Source organism: Engystomops pustulosus, chromosome 6 (genome assembly GCF_040894005.1).
Source record: "Engystomops pustulosus chromosome 6, aEngPut4.maternal, whole genome shotgun sequence".
NCBI classification, from domain to species: Eukaryota; Metazoa; Chordata; class Amphibia; order Anura; family Leptodactylidae; genus Engystomops; species Engystomops pustulosus.
The window spans coordinates 14,901,807-14,917,146 of NC_092416.1; the positions used below are offsets into that span (position 1 = coordinate 14,901,807).

At 40.6% G+C, this 15,340-nt stretch overlaps 1 protein-coding gene across 1 annotated transcript; it reads left to right on the forward strand.

The window, feature by feature from the left end:
* The first annotated feature begins 4,269 nt into the window (after nucleotides 1–4,269).
* Nucleotides 4,270–14,517, forward strand: LOC140065481 (phospholipase A2 inhibitor and Ly6/PLAUR domain-containing protein-like). The gene is made up of 5 exons (XM_072113079.1): nucleotides 4,270–4,397; nucleotides 4,736–4,849; nucleotides 6,342–6,488; nucleotides 7,810–7,947; nucleotides 14,326–14,517. Exons 1-5 carry the CDS (start codon nucleotides 4,349–4,351, stop codon nucleotides 14,460–14,462), a joined length of 585 nt encoding a protein of 194 aa, XP_071969180.1. The 5' UTR covers nucleotides 4,270–4,348; the 3' UTR covers nucleotides 14,463–14,517.
* Nucleotides 14,518–15,340: the final 823 nt, after the last annotated feature.

The following is a 15,340-nucleotide window of genomic DNA, read 5'->3' on the forward strand; positions in this document are numbered from 1 at the left end:
ATACTACAACTCCTACGAGCCCTCAGTAACTCCTCCTCCCTCTGGTCCCAGTGATGATCTAACAGACTGTCCTGCTCTTTTACCATAGTAATGATGTGTAACTGCCATCGCTACACATTACATCACTGAGAGGACATCTTATATCAGTAGGACCTGACATGTGCTTACTACCAGCATGTACATCATCGTCGATTCCTTTCCATCTACCTTCAAAAATCAATCATGATTAAAAAAGGGACACTTACTCATAGATCAAGGCTCTTTGAATGTGGTAATCTCCTTATATTTGTTATCCATGGCTTTCTTCCTTCTAAAATCAACTGTTACAATTATGCTAATGAGCCTGTAGGGCTCCTGCGGGTGTTATAAGAGCCTTCTGTGTTGTAGATTCACAAGCTGATACACTAAGCGGGAGCACTTGCCCCTCCCACTGTATGCTGAAACTTTCTATGCTGCAATGAATCTACATCAGACAAAGGGAGAGGGGAGTGCTGAGGGAGCAGAGGGGAGGGGAGAGAGAGTGTGACAGTCCAAACCTGTTCAAAAAAACAGAGTAATAAATAATGAATGTTGGATCTTTCTTTAGATATCGGTCTCAAGTGCATAGAATGTGAGTCTCCCTCCTTGACATGTACTGGCCCCCCCGTGGATTGTCGTCCACGCGAATTGTGTGGCACCATAATCTCATATAATAAATCCGGTAAGTTCTATGATGTAAGAGAAGCCGTTACCTCTCCTTATCTTACTCCAGTAGAAGGTCTATTTTCATTTATTTTTAATTAAAAGAAGAGTCACAAAATCAAAGCAAATACTAGTCGAAAAGAAAAGTCTCACCCTATATTATTAACTAAAATTTCCATGGATCTCATTTCCATACAGCCCACGATTTCAGTGTCTGAAGATATGCTAATTTACATATGACTTTGAGGGTAATTTTTTTTTTTTTTTATAATAAAATGGTGTAAAAGTAACTTAAAAGCGGATACAGAAAAGGATATTTTATATCCAAGGGTAAAGAGTTCTAGTTGGAGTCAGTGTCCCTTTAAATGTTATTAAAAATGTCTGCTATTTTTTTTTATTTTAGATGAAATACTGGAATTTGCTGTGCGCAGGAAATGTATGCGCCAAGGTGAATGTTTTTCAACATTCGTAATACAGGAAGAAAATCCCCTTGTAGTTGAGAGCTCTTCATGTTGTTACGATGACCTCTGTACTCCATACAACACTGATTGTAAGTCATCTGTTTTCCCCCTGTCTCTTAATGGGTTTTTCCCAAGAACACAAGGTAGGCCTCTATCCACAGGGGTCCAACTGAGGTAACTGGGACCCCATCGGGCCCCTTGTTTTTGTGATCTGTGGGGGACCCCCACAGATCACATAAAAAGAGGTCAGATGGGGTCCCAGTTACCTCCGTTAGACCCACAGCACTCCATGAGATTAATGGAGCAGACGGCCGCGCATGACTGCTCTGCTCGATTAATCTCAATGGAGCAAACAGATATCGTTGTGGAGTGACGATGGGTCCAACGACCGACGACCCCATCGGGCCCCGTGTTTTTGTGATCTGTGGGAGTCTCATCACTGAGATCCCCACTGATCAGTAATTTACGCCCTATCCTGCGCCAGTTTTCTGTTGCGCCTGCTCTATGCCGCAGGGACAATAACTCGGCACTAGCAGTAGTTCTATGTTCATGCCAGATTAATGAAGAGGATGGAATAGTCCTGTGAGACTTTTTAGAAGTGAAAAGTCCCAAAAAACCTCAATGTGACTTTTTTTGAGACTTCCCATTGTAACCAATGTTAAATAACTCCCATAGAAGTGTCGGGGTCAGTCAGTCTTATGGTAAATTACCCCCAGTGAGTTTTGTGCAATGAACCGTTTCTCTATTGTCATGACATGAAGTGTATGTACACAGAGGATACTTACTGTTGATTTGAGGTGGGATTCCAGGTGTTACTCTGAGTAACCCCTTAGTAATTGCAGCATTGTGTAAGTATGCTTCTCAGGAATCTATAGTTTTCGAGTAAGTTTCTACACCTGTTTTGTTCTTCTACAATACCCAGTGGTATTTTTACAATACAGGAGGTCCCCTACTTAAGAACACACGACTTGCAGACAACCCCTAGTTAGAAAAGGACCTCCAGTAATTGGTAGTTTACTGTACTTTAGCCCTAGACTACACTAAACAGCTGTAACAGTTATTAGATGTGTCTGCAGTTAAGATTTATAGTTAATCCTGGTTCTGTTGACAAAGCAACATTTTTAAAATCCAATTGTCACAGAGACCAAAAAAAAAAATTGGTTGGGGTTACAATTATAAAATATACAATCCCGACTTACATACAAATTCAACTTAAGAACAAACCTACAGCACCTATCTTGTACGTAACCCGAGGACTTCCTGTAATTGGAATCTCCCTTCGAAAAGGGGCATCAAGAAGATCATGGATGAACCAGGTGGACATCTGGCTGACTTTACGCTAGAAAAAGGTTTCACACGTATTTATTAAGTGTCTGCACCAGTTTTTTGTGCCTGGTCTGACTTGTATACAAATTTAGTTTAAGAAAAAACATACAGAACCTTATTCTTATTCTTAGCCTGGGGACTGCATATATACATAAACATTTATTCAATAAAGACATGTAGGTGATAACAGGTGACATGAGAGCTTAACAGAAAGATTGGACCCTCCCATGTAAAGCATAGGATGGGGTACAGTCAGGAATAAACCCTTTTGTTCTTCCATATGTTTTCACAAATACAGTTAGTGACAGGTTCTCGTAGAGCCCTATTAATTAACTGACGTCCTGCTTTTAGATAAAATTGTTTCCATAAATCTCCATAAATCAACTTAATCTTAAATTATCTGGCATCAGTTTCCTGCATGGATGCCTCTCCCAGCTATTCCTCCTCATATCCAATGCTTCTTCTCAGCATGTCATGTGACCAGGGTGATGTAATCTGAGGTCCTTTAACAAGTAAGATTTGAAACATCCTACCCATGTATGTATCTGATCACATGAAATCACAGAAGCCTCCATGGACTTCTACTTCTCCCCATCCTCCATGGAGGATGCTGTGATTTCATGTGATCAGATACATACATGTCCCCATGTCTCGATATTGCAAATGACATGAACTTGTGACTGAGCTCTCTCTCAGTGTTCCATAGAGCATCATATTCTGTAGCAGTGAGCCCTGTCAATCAGGAACAAGGAGGCAAGGTAATGCAAGTAAAATTTAATGTGCAGGATTCACTTAGTGTGATTGGACTTGAATACGGTAAGTTGCACATAAGTTTATAAACTAATTTTTTTTACATTGCAGCCAAGAAACCATTTAGGAATAATGAGAATGTTTTTCAATTACAGTTTATAATGACAAATTTAGTTTTGGTGGGTTAATTTAAATGGAAGGTTCTCTTTAAGTGCCAGCAAGGCAGATATTACCAAAATTAGCTAAGTATTTTCTTATAGGCCATATTACAACAATTAGTATTGGCTTATAGACGGAACAGTGATAAAGTATAACTACATCCAGTGCCAACATTGGGCAATTCGCCACAAAGTGGAAATCGTCAGGAAACCCAACGAAAGTGCGGCATTCGGACCCTTAGTAAATGAGCTCCAATAATGGGGCAGATTGACTTACCCGGTCCAGTCGCGATCCAGCAGCACGTTCTCCGATGCTGATTCGGGTTCTGCCGGAATTCGCTAAGGCCGTGCTCCTGATGTCCACTAGGTGTCGCTTCTGCGCTGAAGTCCGCCGGAGTTCACCGGAGTTCACCTTCTACGTCTTGGTGTATGTGAGTGCTATTTTTGCGACACAAATTTTTTTTAAATTCTGCGGCTTTTCCAAATCCGCCGGGATTTCCAACGGCCACGCCCCCCGATTTATGTTGTGTGAAAGCCGGCGCCAATGCACCACAATCCGATTGTGTGCGCCAAAATCCCAGAGCAATTTGGCGCAAATCAGAAAAATTCGGGAAACCCGGCAGAAAAACGTGATTCGGACCCTTATTAAATGTGCCCCAACGTGTTTAATCACAGTTTGACTTAATGATTCACAAAATTCGATGGACTTTCTAAAGTAGGTGGAGTTATCTTCAAGATGGCTTACACGAGATACTACAACTCCCACAAGCCCTTAGTAACAGCTTCTCCCTCTGGTCCCAGTGATGATGTAACAGACTGTCCTGCTCTGCTACCATAGTAATGATGTGTAACTGCCATTACTACACATTACCTCACTGAGAGGACATCTTATATCAGTAGGACCTGACATGTGCTGACTACCAGCATGTACATCATCGTCCATTCCTTTCCATCTACCTTCAAAAATCAATCATGATTATAAAAGGGACACTTACTCATAGATCAAGGCAATTTGACTGTGGTAATCTCCTTAAATTTGTTATCCATGTTATCCATCCATTTCTTCCTTGTAAAATCAACTGTTAAAATTATGCTAATGAGCCTGAAGGGCTCTGTGGGGTGTTATAAGAGCCCTTCTGTGTTGCAGATTCACAAGCTGTTACACTATGCGGGAACACTTGCCCCTCCCACTGTGTGCTGAAACTTTCTATGCTGCAATGAGTCTACATCAGACAAAGGGAGAGGGGAGTGCTGAGGGAGCAGAGGGGAGTGGGAGAGAGTGTGACAGCATAGATAAATCAGTCCTAATCTGTTCAAAAATACTAAGTAATAAATAATGAATGTTGGATCTTTCTTTAGATATCAGTCTCAAGTGCATAAAATGTGAGTCTCCCTCCTTGACATGTACTGGTCCCCACAAGCATTGTCGTCCAGGTGAATTGTGTGGCACCATAACCTCATATAATGAATCCGGTAAGTTCTATGATGTAAGAGAAGCCGTTACCTCTCCTTACTGTGATGTCTCCAGTCCAGACAACGCTCTGTGAGATAAACCTTCTGGAGTCCAGGCTGATACATGTTACCTGCACTGATACATTGTAGTCATCATATCACACATGTCTGCTGGAAACATGGCACTTAAGAGCTAACTGAATATTCTTGTATTAACCCTTTATACACAAGGATGTATGCTGCCTGGAACATCTCTATCTAAGTTAACGGAAATCTATCATGAAAATCCATTATGATAAACCAGAGACTTTAATTAAAGATCCAGGCACTGTGACTGTGGTAATCTTCTTATATCTGTTATACATGAAGAATATTACATGTATATCTTCCAATTAAGTCCCTTGACCTGTTGAACCATTAACGCCTCAGACGAAAATACGGCACCATCCAGACATGGAACCGCTTAGATGTTAGTCCTTAAAATTCTCCTGGTAGCATATCCCGCTATATAGAGAAAAAAAAATATACGGACATAGCGTAGACAGTTCCACCAATTCAGTCATTTATTTTCAAATCTACTCACATAAAATCAGATAAAATGCGCATAACAAATCCACGAGGACGCCAAGTCATCGCCCGACCCTGGGTTTTGCTCGTCAGCTTCTTCCGGGGCATGCTGACGAGCGAAACCCAGGGTTGTTAATTGTTCAACAGATCAAGGGACTCCATTGGAAGATATACATGTAACACGTATGAATTTGGAATAAAACTGAGGGACTAGAAGATTATATAGAGCTCCGGTCACACTACAAAATATTCTTCATCAAAATCTTAGGATGTTCTGTATCCATCCGAGACCGTCGTTTGAGCTCTTCCCGCAGATAAGGTGCTGCATTCTTTTGACCTTGTATTTGTCTGTTTAACATGGCCGCCTTCCCTCTAATATTAACTTTTAACATTATGTTAATGAGCCTGAAGGGCTCCCGAGGATGTTACCAAAGTCCCTTCATGCAACCCCTCCCCACAAGCTGAGGCTTTCTGATGTATATAGCGGATGGCAGTGCCAGTGGCCAAAACTACACCAACTGCCAGGTAGTTTTGTGCAAAAACCATGCAAATCGTCAATGTGAACATTTGCATGGTCTAAGTAGGTCTCTGCCACCACCTGCATTCTCATTTACACCCTTCCAGGCCTTCTTGGTGTGGAACTGGCGTAATGAGGGTAATAATTGCAATGCCTGGCTTCCGGTAAGGCAGACTGTAAAAGGCTCTATTTTTAACTAAAATTTCAATTTTTAAATATGGATCTAGTTGCTATACAGCCCACGATTTCAGTGTCTGAAGAGTTGCTAATTTACATATGACTTTGGAGGTGATTTTTTTATAAAAAGGTGTAAAATTAACTTAAAAGCGGATACAGGAAAGGATATGTTATATCCAAGAGTAAAGGGTTCTTGTTGGAGTCAATGTCCCTTTAAATGTTATTTAAAAAGTCTGCTATGTTTTATTTTAGATGAAATACCTGGATTTTCTGTGCGCAGGCAATGTATGCAACCAGCCAAATGTCATTTAACAACCGTAAAACAGGAAGAAAATCCCCTTGTAGTTGTGAGCTCTTCATGTTGTTCTGATGACCTCTGTACTCCAGTGGACACAAAATGTAAGTCATCTGTTTTTCGCCTGTCGCTTAATGGGGTTTTCCCAAGAACACAAGTTAGGCCCTATCCACAGGGCAATAACTGAGGTAACTGGGACTCTTGTTTTTCGTGATCTGTGGGGATCTCAGTGATGAGACCTCCTCAGATCACGAAAATAACGGGTCAGATGGGGCCGAAGTTACCTTCGTTAGACCCCACATCACTCCATGAGAGTAATGGAGCAGACGGCCGCACATGACCACTCTGCTCGATTAATCTCTATGGAGCTGACGGAGATCGTCATGGAACGACGAGGGGTCCAATGACCGACAACCCCATCGGACCCCTTGTTCTTGTAATCTGTGGGAGTCTCATCACTGAAACCCCACCAATCAGCAAGTTAAGCCCTATAATGTGCCAGTTTTGTGTTGTGGTTGCTCTGTGCCCAGTGACACAAAAATCAGCAATAGCAGTCGTTCTCTGTTCATGCCACATTAATGAAATAGTCCTGTGAGACTTTTTAGCAGTGAAAAGTCCCTGAAAACCTCATTGAGACTTTTTTTGAGACATTTTAATCCCAAAAATTCCCAGGGAAACCATGATAAATAACCCCCATATAAGTGTCGGGGTCAGTCAGTCTTATAGTAAATTACCCCCAGTGAGTTTTGTGCAATGAACCGTTTCTCTATAGTCGTGACATGAAGTGTATGTACACAGAGGATACTTGCTGTTGATTTGAGGTGGGATTCCAGGTGTTACTCTGAGTAACCCCTTAGTAATTGCAGCATTGTGTAAGTATGCTTCTCAGGAATCTATAGTTTTCAAAAAAGTTACTACACCTGTTTTGTTTTTCTACAATGTCCAGTGGTATTTTTACAATACAGGAGGTCCCCTACTTAAGAACACCCAAAAAAAAATTGGCTGAGGTTATAATTATAAAATATAAGGTTCCGACTTTGCACTAGAAAAACGTTGTTTTGTGTCACGCCTGCTCGGTTTCTGACAAGACAGAAATAATGTGCAGCTAAAGGGGCGTTCCGGTGCACAGGTGGATCGTGCACCACAATTCTAATGAATGCACAAACACGAACGAACACCAAAAAAAAAAAAAATTAAGGGGGCGCTAGATTCATGAAAAACATACAACACAATTCTGTCACACTCTGCACCCTCTACAAGCAACCAGCACATAGTACACGCTGCACTAGTTTTGATAAATGTGGACCCCTGTGTAGTATATGGGGGTGTCCTGACTATCAATCCTTGGAGAAGATGACACCGATCTACATGTTCTCTGGATAAAACTCACCGTCCTCTTCTTATTCCTCTCTTTCTCTTGTCCAGTTCAGCAGATGGTGGATTACCCCTTCCCCAATGGTCTGGTCTGTCCATCCTGCATTTATTATTATATGAATTCTTGGTGTGACACTGTACAATGCAGAGGAGCGGAGACCATGTGTCTTGCCTTTGAGCTAACAAGAGGTACCAAAATATTTGAATAGAGACATAAATGTGTGTTAGATTATGTTTGTTTCCCTATGAAATAGAAAAAATGCATTTACATCAATCTATCTAGTGTTATCAGCAAAACAGCAAAATTCACCTCCACAACCAGACTGGGCACAAGCTGTAAGATTGGCAATTGGTGGCTACTTACCCTGTGGTGCCCCTGCCTCCGGCAGATAAATCATCTGGCTAAGAGGGAAAATACTGTGCCTCGTATGCCATAAATAGCGATGGTACCGCACTCTTCAATAATTGCGTGGTGCTTAAAAAATGGGAATCTAAGTCCACTTGTTTCAATGTAAAGACAAATTTTTGGCACACAAGAAAGAAAATTTTTTGCTTGTATTTTCTTTTTATTTACAGTAAAACTTCACAACATGTACCCCCCCCCCCCCTACACGAACACGTACATGACCTTTTTCAAAGAGGACTACATTTACCAGAATACCTTATTTCAACAAAACTCAAAATACTGGCGTCGCTATATCGATGATGTGTTCTCCGTGTGTGGGGTGGAGGGGGGGACACATTGGACTCCCTCCTTCTATTCCATCATTATCTTAATTCAATTACACCAGAACTCCAATTTACTCTTCATTTTGATACTGATAAAATGAATTTTTAGGATACCTTAATGACACAAGACTCACAGCGTAACATTTCTATTGATCTTTACGTTAAACCCACGGATCGCAATACACTACTACATGAAAGTATTTCCCATCCTCCTCAAAATAAAAGATCCCTTCCTATATCCCAATATAACAGGATCAATTGAATTATAAGTGTCTCAGAGAAAAAAAACTGAAAGACTATCTGAAATGACTTTTACATTTCAAAAACGGGGATACCCATTAAAAATACTACAAGAATCCAGTGGAAGACAGACCATCTCAATCCCTAAAGAAAAAACTGAAAAAATAAAATGCATACCATTTGTTCACTACTATCATCAAACTTCTGTTAATAACTAGGGCCATTAAAAAGCATTGGCCCCCTACTGAAACAAGCCTATCCACAGTTACAGGAATTACAAATCCCGCCTATGAGTTGCTACAAAAGGACTAAAAATTTACGTGACAAACTAGTAAGCGCTGATGTAGGCAGTTTTTCTAAAAAAATCTAAACAAACATTTCTTGCTACCTCAAGAAAAGACGTTCCCTTGTCTGAACTGCAGCCAGTGCTCATCGATAATCCGAAGTGAATTCTTTTGTCATCCCAGGACTGGACAACAATATGCCATTAACCCCTTAAGGACGGAGGGTTTTTCGGCTCATTTCTCGCTCTCCAACTTCAAAAATCCATAACTTTTTCATTTTTCCGTGTACAGACCTGTGTGAGGGCTTATTTTGTGCGTAACAAATTTTACTTTCCCATAATGTTATTTAGTTTAACATGCCGTGTACTGCGAAGCTGAAAAAAAATTCCAAATGTGGAAAATTGAAAAAAAAACGCACGTGCGTCACGTTCTTGTGGGCTCAGTTTTTACGACTTTCACTCTTCGCTCCAAATAACATGCCTACTTTATTCTTTGGTTCGGTGCGATCGCGGTGATACCAAATTTATATAGGTTTTATTGTGTTTTAATACATTTTCATAAATTAAACGAATGTGTACAAAAAAGAAAAAAAAATTTTTGCCATCTTCTGACGCTAATAACTTTTTCATACTTTGGCGCTTGGAAATGTGTGAGGGGTCATTTTCTGCGAAATGAAGCGACGTTTTCATTGCTACCATTTTGAGGTCTGTGGGACATTTTGATCATTTCTTATTTCATTTTTTATGTTATGTAAAAAGGTGTAAAAGTCGCATTTCGGACATTTGGACGCCATTTCCCGCCTCGGAGGTCACCGCCGGCCGTAACCGTTTTTATATTTTGATAGATCGGGCATTTTGGGACGCGGCGATACCTAATATGTTTGTGATTTTTACTGTTTATTATAATTTATATCAGTTCTAGGGAAAGGGGGGTGATTTGAACTTTTAATATTTTATTAATTTTTTTTATTTTTTAAACTTTTTTTTTCTTTTTTTTTTCACTATCTTTTAGACCATCTAGTGTACATTAACCCTAGATGGTCAGATCGTTCCTACCATATACTGCAATACTTCTGTATTGCAATATATGGCATTTTTGCAGCACATTCATTACAATGAGCCACTGGCTCATTGTAACGAATCTGCAGCTGCCAGATAGCCTCATGTCAAAAGAAGACACAAGGCTACCATGGCAACCGATCGCCGCCCCCCGATGACATTCGGGGGCGTGGCGATCGAAAAAAAGATGGCGGCGCCCGCTCGCCGCCGTCTTTTAAATGCCGCCGGCGACTTTGCCGGCGGCAACGGGGGGTTAATAGCCGCGATCGGTGCTAGCACCGACCGCGGTTATTAGCGGTGGGGGTTTTAAGTTAGCAGATGTACGGAACATCTGCAATGTGTTTTTCACAGTGTTCTTCACAGTGTTCTTCACTTAAATGATCCTGTGTTCACTGTGTTCACTGTACGCTAATACTCGAACGAGCATCAAGCTCGGACGAGTATACTCACTCATCTCTATTTGTTATCTATCTATTGAAATTCCCTTGTGGTATACTTTATGTAGGTGAGAGTACTAAGATATCAGGTGATTGAGACAGTGGAGACACCAAGAAGAGGCGGTAATAGAATAAAACTTTTGCGCAAAAGAGAATCATATTGGATCTATACTTTACAAACTATTGAGCCGTTAGGACTGAATCATGCCTACGATCGGACTTTTACAGAAAGTTAATTAACCGCTCGCCGCCGTCTTTAAATGCCGCCGGCGACTTTGCCGGCGGCAACGGGGGGTTAATAGCCGCGATCGGTGCTAGCACCGACCGCGGTTATTAGCGGTGGGGGTTTTATGCATTATGCAAAAACCCCCACCTTTGTATGAAGAGGACTCAGCCCGTGAGCCCTCTTCATACACCCCTTATACCTCTGCGCCGTAGAGCTACGGCGCAGAGCGTTAAGGGGTTAAAGACTACTTTACTTATAATTCTCGCTTTGTTATTAGAGATGAGCGAGCACTAAAATGCTCGAGTGCTCGTTACTCGGGTCAAACTTTTCCCGATGCTCGAGTGCTCGTATCGAATAACGAGCCCCATTGAAGTCAATGGGAGACTCGAGCATTTTTCACTGAAAGAACACATTGAAAGAAGAAGACTAAAGAAGAACACATTGCAGATGTTTGCAGATGTTTTCACTGAAAGAACACATTGAAAGAACACAGTGAAGAACACATTGCAGATGTTCTGTAAATCTGCTAACTTATCCGAAGACACGTGGAAACATCTGCAATGTGTTCTTCACATATATTGTTCTTCACATATATGTGTATGTGTATATGTGTGTATATGTGTATGGAAACATCTGCAATGTGTTCTTCACACATATTGGGGCAGATTTATCAAGCTGTCTGAAAGTCAGAATATTTCTAGTTGCCCATGGCAACCAATCACAGCTCCCCTTTGAAATATTCATGAGCATTGGTAAAATGAAAGCTGAGCTGTGATTGGTTGCCATGGGCAACTAGAAATATTCTGACTTTCAGACAGCTTGATAAATCTGCCCCATTGTTCTTCACATACTATTGTGAAGAACACCGTTCGGCACACGTGTCTTCCGATAAGTTAGCAGATGTACGGAACATCTGCAATGTGTTTTTCACAGTGTTCTTCACAGTGTTCTTCACTTAAATGATCCTGTGTTCACTGTGTTCACTGTACGCTAATACTCGAACGAGCATCAAGCTCGGACGAGTATACTCACTCATCTCTATTTGTTATCTATCTATTGAAATTCCCTTGTGGTATACTTTATGTAGGTGAGAGTACTAAGATATCAGGTGATTGAGACAGTGGAGACACCAAGAAGAGGCGGTAATAGAATAAAACTTTTGCGCAAAAGAGAATCATATTGGATCTATACTTTACAAACTATTGAGCCGTTAGGACTGAATCATGCCTACGATCGGACTTTTACAGAAAGTTAATTAATCTGGTTGTTATAATCAAGACTAGAGATGAGCGAGTATACTCGTCTGAGCTTGATGCTCGTTCGAGTATTAGGGTATTCGAAATGGCTCGTTGCTCGGATGAGTATTTCGACTGCTCGATAACAAGCTTTCACTTAAGGAAACACAGTGAAGAACAGTGAAGAACAGTGAAATTTAAGGATCATTAAGGATCATTTAAGTGAAGAACACAGTGAAGAACACAGTGAACACAGTGAAGAACACATTGCAGCTGTTCCGTACATCTGCTAACTTATCAGAAGACATGAGCGCCGAACGGTGTTCTTCACAATAGTATGTGACGAACAATATGTGTGAAGAACACATTGCAGATGTTTCCTTACATCTGCTTACTTATCAGAAGACATTAGTGCAGAACGGTGTTCTTCACAATAGTATGTGAAGAACAATATGTGTGAAGAATCTCCCAAACGCCAACATAATCCTTTTGTAATGATTTGTAATTATTCCGTTTACAGATTAGATCATACTTGACAAAGGTCCAGATGGCCGACACATCCTGTGTTACTTGTTGATCTACTAAACATTCTGTTATTCAAAGTCATATAAAGGTGAAGGCTACATGTTGTGAAGTTTCACTGTAAATAAAAAGAAAATACAAGCAAAAAATCTTCTATCGTGTGTGCCAAAAATTGGTCTTTACAAGTCACTGAATGAGAGTTTCGGAGACAGACAGTCACTCAAAGAGACAATCAGAGACAGTCACTCAAAGAGACAATCAGAGACAGTCACTCAAAGAGACAATCAGAGACAGAGAAGGTCAGAGACAGAGATGGTCAAAAAAGTTTTTAAAAAAGCGACGGTCAGTGGCAGAGACGGTCAGTTACAGAGACAGTCAGAGACAGTCTGAGACAGTCTATAGATACATATAAAATATATTTTTTTAATCTGTTCTATTTTTTTTATAGCTAAGAGAAGTTATTTACTATCCCAGGTAACTCTGGGAGCTACAGCTAGTTATGAATAATAGATACTTAATAACAAGACAGACAGCAGCCTGGCTCTGTGTATGCTTGGTGCCTTTTAGATGCAGTGATTCATCCTTTTATATCTTATGTACATCTGGTATTTTTGTATGGATACACAGTGAGAAGGGCTCCTGTTGTATCCAGAGACTTCTTCGGAAAGGCATAAAATCTGAAGAAACCTTAATGACCCATATTATTCTAAATACTTAATTACAGGACTTTATACTGACCTAATTCTACTCTCCATATTAAAGGAAATCCACCATCAAAATTCATCATGATAAACCAGGGACATTACTCATAGATCCAGGCACTGTGACTGTGATAATCTTCTTATATGTGTTATTCATGAATTTCTTCCTTCTAAAATCAACTTTTAAAATTAAACTAATAAGCCTGAGGGGATCTGGGGGCATGTTTCCAGATTCCCTCAGTGATGCAGCTTCACAGGCTGTTACAATGATCAGTACATGTCTCTCCCAATCTCCTGCTCTCTCTTCTCCTTTTGTCTTTGTAATCTAGCAATCGCAGGAAGTGCAGTGGGATGTGAGACCTGCTCTGCTCAATGTAACAGCCTGTGAAGCAACAGCACAAACACTCACTGGAAACACTCACCAGAGCCCTTCAGGCTATATAGCATAATTTTAAAAATGATCTAAAAAGGAACAAAGGTAAGAAGATTATCACAGTCACAGTGTCTGGTTCTATGAGTAGGAGTCCCTGGTTTATCTTAATCGCTTCTGATGGTAGATTTCCTTTAAAAAGTTAATGGTAATAATATTAATGATAATAATAATTCCTTTATTTATACACAGATCTTGCCAAATTGGTCCCTGTCTCCATCAGGCTCACAATCTAATCAATCTACCTGTATGTTTTGGAGGAAACCCACACAAACACAGAGAGAACATACAAGCTCTTTCCAGATGTTGACCTGGATGGGACTTTAACCCAGGTCCCCAGCACTGCAAGGCTGTAGTTCTAACCACTGAGCCACTTTGCAACCTGTAATGATCTCCTACAGTTGGTGAGGGGCACAGGTCTGGCAGCTGGCATCATAAATCTCTAAAGGGAAAAAGAAAATGAACGAATTTAAGATGCTTAAATTTAAAGAAGTTAAAGGAGATCAATATTTTATAGAAGTGTTTGTTGGCCTCCATACTTTTGGCCAGTCACAGCTGTGACCACCATTACCGCCAATGTAGTTATGTTGCTTAGAGTAACATTTATTTATCAAGGACTACTTATCACTTTTCAAAAATGTGTTTATTTGTATAGTAATGTTTTTAAAGTAAAATTAAGTAAAAGTTCTTATTTGTATCTTGCAGAAGACTTTCTGTACCATGACCTGCGTGGATGCGCTACACGAGACGACTGTCATAAAATGCCATATTATTATGGATGGCCTATCTGCACTGAAGCAAAGGAAAGCGTTGACTTTTGGGCCATTGCGTTTCATAATTGATGGATATTTGCAGGATGGGATATGTTTCTGTTGTTCCTCTCATTGTCAGCGCCTTCTACAATACACAATGCCTGAAAAATATCCAAGAGGAAGAAGTCACACATTTTCTTTACCTATCCTACTTTACTCTAGTTTTGTGATTTTGTCTCTATAATTCACAATTCCTTGGTGTTAAGTTTATTATTACCACAATTATAGAAACGTTATTACATCACTATAGAGGCCGGTATAGGAGAACAACTTTAGTTGTTGAAACTAAGAGAGTCAACGTATGTTTCAATTGACTCTCTGGGTGCAGAGAGCCTGTAGGGTGTTGTAGAAGGTTGTGCCAGGCTCAAATATGCATAGGGAGCGTGGTTTGGTCTTCAAACAATGCTGTGTTTTAGTATGACACGCACATGACAGCCGCGGCTCTTAGAATTGCTTCACTCTTCACTTCCATGTGCACTTACAAAGGACAACTTCACCAAATAAGTGAAGCGGGAACGCAGCCTGACAAGGTAACGTCTGTGCCAGCTCGAAAGGACTGAGCTGAGGGCCAAGATCCCACTATAACATCAGAGAGTGCACTCTTCTTACACTGACATCAGATAATTCTATAGATTATGACAGAACCTGTTCTCTTAAACGCGGATACATGTAGAAACCCCCAAAAGAGTGGAGAGGGTGTCGGCAGTAATTCTTCATTGACGCCACTGATCATTTTGCCCTTTATTTTGTCCGTCAGTGTCTGCTTTTAATTGGTCAATAATCCATCAGTATTGCTAAAGCCAAAAACAAACAGGAGTGGATCCAAAATAGAGATGACCAGTAAATGCGATATTTGCAGGTCCTCTGTGTTCTGTATCCACTCCTGCTTTTGGCTATTAATCCTGAGG